General features: G+C 38.1%; 1 protein-coding gene across 2 annotated transcripts in view; it reads left to right on the top strand.

Moving 5' to 3' along the window:
* The window catches only part of ATP6V1H (ATPase H+ transporting V1 subunit H), a 63,623-nt gene that overhangs the window by 42,665 nt on the left and 5,563 nt on the right, over window positions 1–15,395 (top strand). For both annotated transcript variants that reach the window (XM_074898960.1, XM_074898959.1), the window contains exons 10-13: window positions 607–785; window positions 1,578–1,703; window positions 4,412–4,513; window positions 10,225–10,338. In XM_074898960.1, the coding sequence (XP_074755061.1) occupies window positions 607–785; window positions 1,578–1,703; window positions 4,412–4,513; window positions 10,225–10,338 (521 nt within the window). The remainder of the gene's footprint in view (window positions 1–606; window positions 786–1,577; window positions 1,704–4,411; window positions 4,514–10,224; window positions 10,339–15,395) is intronic.

Consider the following 15,395-nt stretch of genomic DNA (forward strand, 5'->3'; position numbering starts at 1 on the left):
ATGACTTCAGGTTGGTTTTGTTTTGTGGTGGTGTTTGGATTTTTTTAAGGCTTTTCTGCTTAATGCTATTGCTACACAGAAAGCTAAAATGGTAATCACAGATAAAAGTAGTTGTTTATGGTAGAGGCTCTGGGATTTGGGATATAAGCCTGCCCTTTTTATTTGAATAGTCTTTGTAGTCAGCCCAATCTGATATGGAAAGTGATCAAAGCATGTGAATTAGTACTTTAGGTAGCATACCATCTAGGAGGAAAAAGGTGTAAGTGACCTAAACTTGAATACAGTGGTGGTTGTGCTTCTCGGTACATATGGTTGCATTACTTTGACCTTGCAAGATGAAACCTCTCATTTTAAGTTGTTCTTCATCTGCTGTAGTGACACATATGAATACTCCTCTCATGTATTAAGATTATTGCTAGGCAATTTATGCTACTGAATGTAGGTGTAAAGCAACCACTGTGTGGTAGAGCCATACTTTACTACTTTGGAGAGATTATTTTGGGAATTGGTCAATTCTGTCACTTAAGAATTTTGTAAACATACCACTTTGTTTCAAAGTAGTTTGTTTTTAAAGCAAACAAAATAAATACATTTTTACTTTCCTAGAATTTGTTAGAGAAATCTACTGAGAGAGAAACTCGCCAAGAATATGCTCTTGCCATGATTCAGTGTAAAGTTTTAAAGCAGCTAGAAAATTTGGATCAGCAAAAATATGATGATGAAGACATAAGTGAAGATATCAAATTTCTGCTGGACAAGCTTGGTGAGAGCGTGCAGGACCTTAGGTATGCTTTGCGGTGTGAACTTAGAAAAAAGTCGTATGAACATTGGTAAAACTTTTTTCTTTTTTAATATACAGAATTATGATATATAAATGCTAGTAGATAAGGTAGAGCATACAGAGATGTTGGTTCTATATATGCGTTTCCTATTCTGAGTATTTACATGCTGAATAGAAAAATAAATCTTTACTTTTGAATATTATTGTAACTGATAAATTTTTAAAGGACTTGAGAGGGATCTTATAGATAGGTTTCAGTCTAAGCTGAAGACTACCTGATGAGAAAACATTTGCTGTCCAGATTAATTCTGTAACTCAAGTTTTTGCTAGTGTTTTTTAGTTTTAGTGGTCTTGCTCTTGTGCATAAATTGAACTGCATATTTGTAGCTCATGTCAAAGGTTTAATTGGATGAAAGGCAAGGACTGGGATTCCTGGTTGGAGAAGATAAAACCTAGAGAACAGGAAAAACAGCCAATTAAATTCCCAGATGCTGTGGTTGTGTGGCTTGAGTCTTTCCTCTTTTTTTTTTTTTTTTTTTTTTCTTCAGGAATTGTGTTTTGGGGTGGATGGAGGTGTATGTTATGTTTGAAAACAAATTTTTCTCTTGCCTTTCATGCCTTTCCTTATTTTTAAAGTGCTGAACCCTGAGACAGCTCTCTGCAGAGAGCTGATTTCCAAATGTGTCATAGAAAGTTGTGCTCCATCTTTGTCTTGCTAGGGACAGGCTTGGGCACACAGTTTGACTCTGTTCATAGAAACTCAGCCAATATTTCATTTAGGTCTTTTGTGTTCCAGCTCCTTTGATGAGTACAGTTCTGAGCTCAAGTCAGGAAGACTGGAGTGGAGTCCTGTACACAAGTCTGAGAAGTTTTGGCGTGAGAATGCTGTAAGACTAAATGAAAAGAATTATGAACTACTCAAGTAAGTTTTAAAGTCTTGAATCACATAATTCTTTAGTATTTTCTGTGTTTAACTGAACCTGTATCTAATACAGGTTTTACGTTTCAACACAAAGTAATGTCTAGAATGAAAGCAAGTCAGAACATCTTGCTATTTTTAGAATGTATGGTCCTTACTCATGTATATTTTGTTTTGTTCAAATGCAAAATTATTTACTTTTACTGGTGAGAATCTATTGATGATGATGATAGAGGGAATATAGGTTAACTTGTATGTAACTTTGTGCCTTTGACTCTTTTCATGCTTTCACTTGAAAAACAGCTATACTAATTTGATGTAATTAAAAATGTTTTTACCATACCTTAGTCTTAGTTGTGTGTTGTGTGTCGTTGTTGATCTGGATAATGAACTCCTGTCTTGAATACTTGGGGGCTGAAAGTTGTGGTACTGTTCCATGGAAAATCTGACTTGCAGCATTATGTTACAATCTATTTTATCTTAGGACTATTTGGTGTACTTAAATGGTTAGATGAAGTGAAGCTGAAGCTCATCTTTCCTTTTGGAGTCAAGGACTTGTTTGCTGACTTCTGAAAATATGCAGTCAAAAGATTTCTAGGTTTTAAATAGCCTGTAGGAGCTCTTAGTTTAACTTTGTTGTCATTAAGCGGTAATATGTGGTGTTCTTCCTGTTCAGTATTTGCTAGTAAGTGCCAGACCTAACAGAAGTCAGGAGGTCGAGTGGAGCATGTGAGATGTTTGAAGGCATGGCAAGAACAAGCTGATCCCGAGCTTTATGTGCATTTCGGTCTGCCCTGAAGCCTGACCAAAACAAGTCTGATAAATTACTCCCTGAGAGCATATTGCTAAATGTGTAGGATTATACACTTGAAAATTTTATACACTGCCAACTGCAATATGAAGATGTTGAGGCTAAGTATTTCCTGTAGCAATTGCAGTGTCTTGCTGTATTCATCTCTTCTGGTTCTGGAACTGTTAGATAAATCTATTGTGCTGCCAAAAGGACAGTCATCTACAATAGTTTCTTTAAAAAAACTCAAAAAAACCCCCTCCAAAAAAAACAAACAAAAACCCCCCACAAAAAAACAAACTAGCCTCCCAAACATGTGGTGTGGAGATTCTTACAGCTCAGAACTTCTTTTGCGTTGTAAGGCATTTGACAGACAATCCTTTCTTTGCTACAAGGTACATAATTTTATTTTCCCTTATCTGCGACTTTACTTCTTTTCTAACTCTAATATATTTAAGCTTACTCTTAAACTTAAACTGTTTTTTCTGCCTTCCGCTCTTATTAACTTCTTAAGCAAGTGATGCTGGACTTCTATTTTGTTCAACAATATTTTATGGATCTTCAGTGTCTTCTGAGTAGTGTTATGGTTCAAGTTTCTGATCCTACTACTTGTCCAAATTAGGAATTCTTTTAAAATAAGTGCTTTGTCTTTCACTTTCTGGCCTCTAGGGAGGCAGTGGCTGTGGTAATTTATTTTTAACAGAATGTGTTTTTTCTAATTCCAATTGAATTTTTAACCTCCTTAACTATTTCAACTTGTTACTAACTTTCTGTGATTAGAACATGATTGTCATCTCAGCGTAGATGAATCTAATTTTCCTGTGAGCTGTATGTTTAACCTTTTAAACTTATTAGTAGTGCCTTCATATCTGTGTCATTTTTTTTCACTCATTACTGATAAGAGACTAGTGTTACTGGTACCTGTTTTTCACCAAAACTGATTATACTACTTAATATTGTCTGCATTTTTGAAGTAAGAGTTGAGAAGCTCTTTTCTAATTCTTACAGCTCTGTGTTTCTGTTCACACTAACAAAATAATATATGAAATTGGAGTCAGTTACAAGGTATAGCTTTCATCATCTCAGTCTTTGAGTTTGGACAGAACTGCTTTTTAGTCCGCCACACTTGAATAAGTGATGTTTTTTAGAAAAAGTTGATGGTCTTGAACCAAGAGTAGTTCACAGTTGCACGTACCAAAGAACTTGATGTGCTGCTTTGTTCTCAACTGCTGAGATGCCTTTTAGTTTTTAAATTACTCTGCGTAACAGTGTTCTGCATAAAATTTTGCTCTTTTGTCCTCTATCCTGCACTGAGCAAGGCTACTGTTGTGAGGGGAGGGGAGGAGTAGTGTTGGGGAAAGGCTGATAGATAGCAGGCTTATACCCCTCTTGCTGTGTCATGAGCAATGTGGCCTTACCACTTTCTGAATCCATAGTGCAGGATCTTGAGTGCAGGAGGTGGGAACAGCATGCAAACATGACTGGGGTCTGTCGTATAACAGAAGTAGCAGCATTTGTTGGTTTCGTGTTTGTGTCCCACCTCTGCCCTGTCTATAAATGTTTATATATTTGGTTAGTACAGTGTATCTTGAACTCAAAACTTGTCTTGAGATATTTTGTAAACCTTGGTTATAGGTATTTGTAGATGTGGCTCACTAAACTCACTCTAGTGAATTTTAATAATTCTGTTAATTAGGGCAGTATGTCAATTCTTTTAAGTGCAACTGCACATTTGGGAAAAGTTCTATTCCAGCTTTGCTGTTTGGGTGACTTGTAAAGCATTTTTATGGTTACAGACTTTGTTATTTTAAATTATCAGTGATTTTAAAAAAAACAACCATGAAGAAAACCCAACAAAATCAAACCAAAAAAGCCTCTCTAAGTGAAACCTGTGACTTGATTGTTTCAAATCCTTTCCTAGAATCTTGACCAAACTTCTGGAGGTTTCTGATGACCCACAAGTGCTGGCTGTAGCTGCTCATGATGTGGGAGAATATGTACGACACTATCCCCGTGGGAAACGGTAAGAAAAATACCAATATGTTGTTACTCAAGAGACCAGCTGTTAGGTGTTGGAAATGTGAGAAAAGCAAAACAGTGAGAAACCTGCAAAACACACATTTCCTTGACACAAGGTGCCCAAAGCGAGCACAGAACAGGATGGAGGTCCAGTGATTTGTGTTTGTTGTGGCACCAAGGAGGAATGCGAAGCGGGGTGTAGGCCGCACGGTCCCATTCTTTCATTTCAAGGACAGATATATCTCCTGTTCTACTCTTCTGTCTCAAAAGATGATTTTTGTAGCAACCTTCCAACTTTGCCTCATCCTCCCTTTTTTTCCACACAACCCAGCTTGCACCCCTTACACCAAGTCCACCTTGCTTCTCGTCCTCCCTCTTTTTCCCACAAAAACTACTTGTACCCCTTGGCACCATGAAGTTAATTATGTTATTACTCAAAAAATAATAACTCGACTACACTTCCACCCATTCATCCATACCTACTAAGATAAGTAGTACCCCAAGTTTGTAAATACCTAACTTGGAGGGACAATAATCCAACACCAAATCTGAGTGACGGATCAACGGGTTTGTGCTTCCCCCCCTCCCCCCCAAAGGGATGCCTTTTGGTAAGATTTCCTCAGCTACGCCAAGTGTATACCCAGGAACTCTGTGTGTGTGATTGCAATTCTTTTTCTTTTGTGTAGTGCTATATAGCCAACCTGCAGTTTGTGCATTTATCCTAGGCAATCTTAAAAAATCTGTAGAAGTTGCATGAATATAAACGGTACTGTTCATGAATCTGACTGCTCCTGTTGAATGCAACCAGATTTACAGTGTATGGGCTGTTTGGGCTGGGTTAGACCTATAGTGACGGCCACTAATCCACACTATTCATGAATCTGACAGCTTCTTTTGAATGCAACTGGATTTACAGCGTGTGGGCTGTTCGGGCGTCCAGGTCAGACCTATAGTTACAGCCCCATTTGGCATACCTATTCAGGGATAAGTCCAGCCACCCCTAGCCCCTCTAATCTCTGAGGACCGGCTAGAATGCAAGGGGATTTATCTCTTACCAAATTTATTCTCACCCTAAATGCAACACCAGCTAGAGTATATGCATCGCCTGTGGCTTTTTTGCGTATTGATATTAAAATATGCTATGTAAGGATTGCAGGTTATGCTTAAGTTTAATTCACCGAGAAGGTGAGAAAACAAACTAGATCAAATGAGAAAATACAAACTAGATTTTTGACGCTATACTTATATGTCTCTTAACAGTGAAGGAAACCTATGTCTAAACAAGTCTTGAATAAATTGTTTAAAGCAAAAGGCATGCACCAGAAGAAATGTTGATTCAATTCTTGGTAGCTGTTCTAATATAGTTTTTACCCTCTGTGATGACTATTGACCTGTAATTATTTGACTTACAATAGGGCTGAACTATTTTAACAATGATTAGGTCTGTTTCGTGACTATTGAGACAAGATTTTTCTCACAAACAATTTCTATTGTAATTTCAGTGATGTTAGCACAGATTCAGTTAGCAGTCTTTTACTTTAGTATGTTTTTATTAGCTACACAAATACACATTTCAGTGAAAGTGTTAATATTTATTGTAAACCTGAATTCCTTCAAAATATGCAGACAGACATTGCTATATTTTCTTGCTTTGTTTTGTTTTAAAAACCTGTGAACAAAGAAGTTTGCTGAATAATTGCATCTTTAAGGTAGAGAGACCACTGAAGCAGAAAGGGGCCTTTGGTTTTTCCAGGAAGGGACGTGTGACAATTTTTGTAGCAAAGAAGTGGCCTGTTTCTGGTTTCTGCATAGGTTTTAATGGGAAAAATGAGAACGGTCATCTAGGCTTGTTGGGAATTCCATGAACACTTTTTGTGCAGACTGTTATCTTGATAGTAGTAGAATCACAAACAGGAGACTGAAACTTTGTGCCATATATATATATGCTGGAAAGATTAGTTTGCTCTAGAGAGAGTCATGGCCCTTGTGGTCTTGTAAGCAACTTGAAGTGAAGGTATTTTCAGATTATTGGAACAAATTAACTGTTTTCTAGGTCCACTAAGAAAGGTCAGAGGTGGTCAGTGTGTACCACTTGTACTGAGCAGTACTGTGTATTTGCTAATTAGCTCCTATGTCTTCTGAAAGAGACTTATGACAACTGGTATTTGGAGGGGAGGCAAGATATCCTCCAATAAGGTGGAGACTCATACTTCAAAAGGAGTACTTGGCCAGCAAATAATAAGTATCCCAGATACTATTCTAACCCACGTTCTTACAGCAAATTTTAGTACTTTAGCTGCTTTCTGCTTAAAGACTTAACTAATTTAGCTTTCTGTTCTGATGGACAAACTAAAATGCGTCAATCTCTTTTAAAGAATTTCCTTTGTAATCCAGTGTATTCTTACTAAGTTTAACTTCAGCAATTTTAGGACTAAAATCTTAAAATGCTTGAAGGGCTGTGTGTCAGTTCCCACGTAACAGTCCATTTCTTACTATGATGTTTTTCGATACATAGCTGATTATTGTTCTCACTCCTGGTTGACATTACACACTCTCATTGTATGACTCACTTTGAGAATGGATGCTACTTGTTGGTTTAGAAGAATAAGAGACTTCAAATGTCTTTAAATGTTTCCTGTGTTTATCCTTCAGCTCTTAACTTGGATTGTCCTTCAGCCTTTGAACGTTGCAAAACCTAAAACTTCTTGAATTTACGTGCTGCTCACAGCAGACCTAGAGTTACAGTTCTGGCTGACCTTTCCCTTTGTCTGACAAAAGAAAATGTTTGTTAAACTAAATACTACATTTTTGCTTGGCTGTTCTCTAATGTTGTCAGCTTAAATAATTTTAAGTTGTCTTTAAAGTTGCTAATTTTGGACAAAATTCTCAAGGCAATAGCACCATGGACTTCTAGTAAGCCTCACCAACATGCGTTTCTGTCAGTATAGCAGCAGAAATAAAGTACATCATTGGTGTTTGTTGTCACTGAAAATAAACACAGGCTAAATATCAGCATCCAGTACAACTTCTGGTGTGGCCCAAGGGTTACTGTTATGCAAGATCAACACTTTCAGTCAACCGAGTGCCGTGAACATGGTTTTTATGTTTTGTATGTGCAAGAGATTGACACCCAGAACCATTCCCTTCCTTAGCTCATGAGTCAAAACCAGCTTAATTGCATTCCCTTTTTCACCTTGGTCTCCTTCTGTATATGTAGTGTGGATTTCATATTGGTATTTTCTGCTATAACAGTCTAAACTGCTCTCATTTGTCTTCATAGAATCATAGAATAGTTTGGGTTGGAAGGGACCTTAAAGATCATCTAGTCTTCATTTTCTGTTTCCTCTTTCTCACTTTAAATGGGTCATGTTAAAATCTGTCTCCAGAAACTTGTTTGAATTGCCTCTGTCTTGGCTTAGTGCACTGTTACTATGGGGAACAATCCCTGTAGTAATGTACACATACTGTAACTGCCCCCCTGGGCTCTATTACTGCTGTAAAGTAAGCAGAAGTTGAGGAGAGGGAAAACAGAACTGAAAGTAGTGTGTTGAGCAGTTTTGGAACTTGAAGGAACAGGATTCACTGTGAACCTTTCTCACAGTTACATACCTTTCAGTCTAAAACACATGGCTGGGAAGTGATTTCTACCGGTCGGCAGCGTTATGCAAGAACGATAACTCTGTTCTTTGACTCTTCATATTCTCGACTATAATATCAGTGATGTACTGTCATGTGAATTACTCTATTACCATTTGTGATTGCAGGACTTGAACTTTTCATTTTGATTCTTGCATGGTCCTAGTGTAAAGAAGCTTTTGAGTTTAATGCCTCTTTTACCTCCTTTCAATTCCTGAAAATTCAGCGTTCAAGTTAGTCCTGTAACGAGGAAAAAATTCTTGTTTGTGTTTCATAGTCTTGTCTTTGAGTGCAGTGGTCTTATATTTAACTCGTGATTAAAAATGTGAGGCAGCCTAAGGCAGGCATAAAGGCTTTTTTTGAATCTTATATTACTAACTTGTTGAATTCTTGGCAAGGATTTCCAGCTTAAAACAATTGCACTTTTCTGAATGCATTTCTGTTGTATGAAACATCCTTAAATGTTTTAATGTTGTTGGGAAATAATGTTCCCTGTGGTCTCCAGGATGGTTTTGACTGAGTTATAAAATGAAATGGGAAATTCTTTTTCATCTCCACGCTATGTCTTTATACCTATTCTGCAGTTTACAAAAACATATTGTGTTGTGCAGTAGTAATGGATTAATACAGCCATGAAAAGATCAGTAATAAAAGCAGGTAGCTAATGCAAGCTTAGAATGGCAGGATAGCATCAGGTTAGGAGTAATGCAAACAATAGTCTCTTCACAGGATATTATGTTTAACTACTCAGTGACCTGTGAGAGAACTGCTGTAGAAAACCATATGCAAGTCAGTGAGTAATCAGTTTATATATTCCTTCCAAATTCTCTCCAAATTTACTTTGTTATGACAGACCAAAATGTTGCATGTAGAGAGTCATCTGGAGAGTGATACTTTTTCAGGTTTTAAGCGTGTTGTCTTCTATTTTAAAAAAATTATATATTCAAGACATGTGATACAAGGTTTCATCAGTATTTTGTGTGGGGTTTGGTATAGCTGTTAAAAAAGATATGGCTGACTACTGTGGTGAAGTTTATAGTGAAAGATGAAGCTCAAGCCTATTGTTTTTCTGGAAATGGTAATTTAGCAGCCACTTCTTTATCTTTTGCAACAGTATTGGTGGCTCTAGTACAGTTTGGATGGCAAAAAGGACTATGAGGAGTACCAGGTGGATGGCTTAATAGATGTTGGTGTGATCACAAGCATTTTTTCTGGATTAGGCAGTGCTGGACTGGATTGGGGCTTTATTCTTGCAAAAAATTGAGTGACATTGTTATCATCAATTTATGGAGGAAAGGGCACTACCTAAATAATAGATAGTGCTTGTTCTGGTTGAGCTAGGATAGGGTTTCCCCAGCAGTGGGAAGGAATCTCCAGTCGGGTTATTCATACCATGCTGATGTCAGGTCCAGCGTTAGAGTGTGGGAAGCTTTCCTTTGTGGCTTTGGTCGCGGGAAGCACGCACGGTGGGCTGGCTGTGTTCACTGCGGTATTTCTCTGTATATCTTTTGTCTTGTTTACTGTTATTACTGTTTATTGTTGTTATTATTGCTATTGTTGTTGTTCAGATTGTTTATTACACTGTTGTATTAAATTTCTCCTTATTTTAACCCGGAGTTTGTGCCCTACTCGGTCCAAGGGTGGGGGAGGGACAACAGCAATGTGATCTCCAGTCCCGGCAGGGCCTAAACTATCACAGTGCTATACCCTGCTGACCCTTTCAAGCCAATATTGAGTTGTTCAGCAAGTTGGGTAAAGTAAATAACCGTCTATGAAAAGGGCTTCTTTCTTGATTGTCGTTTATTTAAAAATTTATGGAAGTAGGTAGTGGGTAGCAAACAGGAGTTCATTACAAACACTTTCTGATGTTGTGAATTTAAAAAAAAAATCAGTAGGTACTATGCGAGATCTACATTTGTAACATGTCAAGTAAGATGTATATGTTAGGAAAGAAATACTTTGCGAGTCACATATTTATTTTATTAACTTAATCTCTTAATGCCTTGAACATGAAATGGTTGGATAGGATAGCTACCCAGAAGCTGAAGTAACGTCAAAAAAACTGCTCCTCTCTTTCAGAGTGATTGAGCAACTTGGTGGTAAACAGCTGGTAATGAACCACATGCATCATGAAGACCAACAAGTTCGTTATAATGCACTACTGGCTGTGCAGAAGCTGATGGTTCACAACTGGTATGTGAAGATTATTTAACATATTACTAACAATAAGAAATATTTGGTGTGGAGAGAATATTCAAGACAGTAGGTTTAAGGGGGGAATAACATTTTTATGCAGTAATACTGCAGTTAAATGATAAGAGCAGTATGGTGCTGATGTATAAGATCTTAGCTACGTTTTCTGTATATTTTGGTTGTAGTTGAATTGAGTAGCTGCACCTTACGTGACTGAATGTCATATAATTAACTAGAACAATATATTTTAACTTATTTGAACTGCTTAATATTTAATCCGAGCTGTAATTTTAAGCTTGTACTTGTTCAAGTACTTAATTGGCAGATTCTGTGCAAAGTTCATGCCTGACCATTCTTTTACGTTGATGTTCTTTGCTCTAGTCCTTTCCCTCACTCTACACTGTTATTTTTCCGTTGCCATTTTAAGGGACACAAGTACAACTTATTGAGCTCCTGGGGTAGCAGAAGCTTGTGGGCTGCTTGGTTAGTTGAAAATTACTTGCTGATACCTCCTTCATCAGTTGCTGAGAACAGCATTTGAAGTGAGGTTCTTCTTTCACTGTTTGTTGACTAGCTCTCTAATAAAATTCCAAAAACCCTGAAGTCCTGGCGTGTTCTGCCACAGAACTTGCTGGTGGGTAACACTGCCTTTCCAACAGCACTGAAGGGCTGAAGTTCTGAAAAACTTTAGTATTCACACAAAAACTTTGTGCAGCTTGCCAAACTAATCAGATATGCTAAGCATAAAACATGGAGAGTTAAAAATACTAATTAGGGATTCTTAATCTGATTATTAATTATGATTTCACCAAAGCTCATATTTCTAATTTGGCATTGCCTTAGAGAAAGATAAAATCCAACAGTATGTCTCAGTACATTGGAACAAAGATCTTGAGATACAAACAACTAATTTAATTTTGAACTTAAACAACCTTTTATTTCTGAAAAGCTTGGTGCTTGGAAGTACCTGTAACTTCTGCCAGTTTTCTCGCTTCTGACACAATGTGATCTTTTTAAAAGGCTGAGTAGTGATGGTGCTAACAATGTGAAAGTGGTAGGGGAACAAGGTTTATCAAGCACATTCTGACAGGTTAAGTCATCTGCTTGCTGTAGAAGACAAGCTAGCCAGGCTGACAAAAAGCTCCTGTCCCCTCTCCCTGCAGTATATCTTCTGTAAAACAAAGCAACTTTTCCCCCTTTTCTTCTAAAGAATACGGGGTTTTAACTGTCATGCATGTTATATTCCTTTTATCCTGCTTCCCCCCCCTCTCATACTATGGGAACCTTCTACATCAGAGAAATGCTAGACATTTAAATAACCTGCTATGACAAATCCAGCATTAATATTCTTCACCTGTAGGGAGGACTTTGGTAAATAACATTGAATTTCTGAGTGTGTGGAGATGGAGACTAAATGTGTGGTCATGTGCAACCTAATTTTGAGTCATTATATTACACTCCACCCGACTTGAAAGTTTGGTGATATGCTGCTTTTCTCACTATGCTATTCTGATACGTTTGAAGCATTCTGAGTATTGTAAATCAGCTATAGCTAAATAGAGATTACACTGTGGAAGGCTTAGTTAACGAATTTACCTGCTGGAGGAGGGGACAGGTCTTACTTCATGTGTGTTCTGATGTCTTGTAAGTTTGGTAATAAAAAACTAAAACTCTGGTCTTTCTCCCACACAAACTTCACAGGTCGTAAAAGTTTTTCAGGATGCATAACCTGGCTTTTTCCCACTTTCAACTTAAGCCTCTGGGACACATTGTCCTTGGCTCGTATTTGCCAAAATAGTGTTCAGCCTGGAATGGACATCAGATAGAGTGAGCTAAGGAAACGACACATCGTTTGTATGTGGGAGGCTAGATCTGTCTTTGTATAGATTTGGCTTTCGATGTGTGTCATGAGCTCTTCTGTTTCATAGCTTGTATGGTGAGAAGAGAGAGCTGAGTCCCCTGATGGCTGCACAGTGCAGTTATTAAAGCACCTACTTAGCTTTGCTTTGCTTTGTCATGAGATGGATTACTTGGCAACTTCAAGGTTTTGCTTACCTTGCTCTTCAGAGCTGGGAAAACAATAAGTATTTTACTCCTTACTTCCATGTGTTTTGGAATTCCAGTTATTGCACTTAAAGCAATTGGTTTTTTCCTTGAATTTGATTGGCATGGAACAACTCTGCATTGCTATCTGACACACATGTATGACAGAGGTAGTCAGGCTCTTCCTAGATCTGGAGGCTAACTGAGAGAAAGATTGGAAAATAAAGGTTTGCTTAGCCAGACTGAGGCTTGGTACAAGTGCTGTGCGTGGAGCAGCAGAGCAAGGAAAAGTTACGGTACCTGAACGAAGGGAGTGTCATGGGGCAGCTGAAGTGACATTCTGCTTAAAATTCAGCTGTATCATTAGACTGCTAATAACTCATCTTGGAGACAACTAACTCCTAAGTAATTTCAATAGTTCATTACAGGTGGCTCAACTGGCTTTTCCTTGGGGGGTTTTAAGTTGGGGAGAAATGGGGAGAAATCAGACTGTCAGGCATTCTGTTAAATAGTGAAGCTAGACTGGCAAAAGCAGTAACTGCTGTCAGTTTTTCAAATCAGGTAAGTTCAGGTGAAATATTCCAGTTTCATTTGCAAGTTAAATGATCATGCACTTGATGAAACAGGGAGAAAAGGTACCGTTTTAGCATCACTTAATGTCTTTAAATGGTAATTAATCCTGTGTTTTAATCTCACTAGAACTGTGTTAGTCATGGCACCCCAAGCTGATGGTGAAAACCTGTTAATGGCAAATGGGGGAGTTTAGCATAGCAATGATGGTACAGATTTTTTTTGTGTGTCCTACTTGATTTGTGCTTTAACTATGTATGAGAAACATCCTCTCCTTATTCCTTGTCTTTGCTGGTGTTCAGAGGCAATATCCAACTTGACCATTTTAGTATTAGGAACTGTTTTGGGGAACCTAGTGCTGGTTGGAGCAATGTTATTAATGATGCAGACTTCAAAAGAATCAAATCATTAAGTTCTAAACTGACACCACTTACATATATCACTTTAAAGAAACCCATTATGTTAATCTCTACAGATGAAGCAGGTGCCTTTCATGTGCATTGTGGCACAAGATTTTACTGAACTTCAGGGATGGGATGTTGTGACTAAAAGCACCTGCAGTGAGAAGCCCAGGTTCCTTCTATGAACAACGGAGAGAAGCAGGTTGCTTTTTAGGGCAGTGCAGAACAGCTTCAGTGCCTGAAGTTGAACAGTGGGGATAATCTTTTGTTTTTGATTTGTGAACCTATAGTCTCCTGGTTTAATTCTAAAGGGTCTAATTCCAACATTCTATCACTTCACTAAAATAGGAGCTAGATGAATTCTAGATGTTCTGTACTTAACATGTAATTTATTCACGGCCTTACTGGTCATCTAGAATATTGTGCATTAGTTTCCACCACTTGCTTGTCTTCTAGCTGTGCTAGGCCTGGAACGCTTGCTCATGATTCATGTAGTAAGTACAGCATGTTACTTGTTTTCTTGCTCTGTCAGCAGCAGTACTGTTGGGAGTTGGGGGCCAGAGGTCAGAAATAAAAGAGAATTGTGACAATATTCAGTCTAGCTGACGTGCAGAGATGGATCCTGTTTGCTCTTTGTTCAAGTGAATGTAAAGTGCAGTGGCTTAACCTCTATAGCTCAAATATTCAGTATTCATGCAAAGTGCTACTGAAACCATAGTGGATCTGATTGCAAACTTGTTTGTTTTTCCGCTGGCTGAGTCAGCGTAACGGCAGAACTCTTAGCATCTTTTGGCAGTTGCTCCCATTGACTAAACTACCAACCTCTGTTGCCTCACCTTTCTGTTTATACTGTAGTAGTGAGCTGCTGTTAGGGAGAGATGGCATCTCTTTACTTCTGGGCTCAGGTGCGGTGCCTCATCTCTCCAGGATCCCTTCACCTGTGCAGGCTCTGACCTACAAACTTCCTTTAAACCGGCAGACTTTTAGAAAAAACTGCTATTCAATGAATTGATACCAACAGGGAGAGTATGAGTATGTTGGCAGCTGCTAAACAATTGGAGTTAGGATGCATCACTGATGCAGAATCAAGTGTGGTATTGGAGGTAAAATTAATAAATGGCATACTGAATGAAGCAACAAATTCAGATAAGCTTTATATGATTTTCAGAGTGCACATCCCGGACAAAATTACGTGCTTTCTATTAAAATTACTAGTTATGCAGGGAGACATTAAAAAAAAAATAAATCTTAAAACTGCCTAGGATTTGTGGTGTGCTGTATTTAAAAGCTGTTGTTCTGTAGAATTAGCATTGAATATTCAGTATTTGTCCCTAATCTTCTTTGGTATAAACTTTGTTGTCCAGAGCCCATGTATGTCCTAAGATAGCCCCCTGCTGCTTTTTTTTTTTCCTGTCCCAACACTATAGAGGAGGCTTAAATCTAGGTAACAGTGCCTACATGAGAATGCAATTAACTGTATTTATTTATCCTGTTTCTTAGCCTTCATCATCAATAGAGTTCCTTTTTAGTGGTTAACAGAAGTAACTGCAGGTACTCATTTGGCATGGGGAAGCAGGATAAGAGCTTTTCTGTTGTCCCTGGACTTAAACCTCCCACCTGCAAATGAATGACTGAAATAAAAGGTTTTGTAGGGAAGGTACTGTACTATCTGCCATGTATCTGCTGTACTATCTACTCTCCTTAGAAGTTGAATATGTCTGTTAAGGCACTAAGTACCTACAATACCTATGCTACTGCTCTGCCTGCTCAGAGATTTTTGCTGAATGCACTGTGATGTGGTTGGATTTCAGTAAGCCGTGAGCATGGATCTGAACCAGTGTAAGCTATGCAATAGTTGTACTCTTACAGATTGTGAGCTTGATTAATTTTCCGACTTCTAAGTAATTGCATAGGAATTTCATATTCAGAATAGTTCATGTATGCTTTAAGAATAAATAACTTTGCAGACTTGTGATGCTAAGCAGAGCCATGTGTGCAGCAAGTGTCGGTTGGTTCCAAGGCTGTGTGTCAGACAATAGAATC

The sequence above is a fragment of the Athene noctua genome, chromosome 2 (assembly GCF_965140245.1).
Source record: "Athene noctua chromosome 2, bAthNoc1.hap1.1, whole genome shotgun sequence".
NCBI lineage: Eukaryota > Metazoa > Chordata > Aves > Strigiformes > Strigidae > Athene > Athene noctua.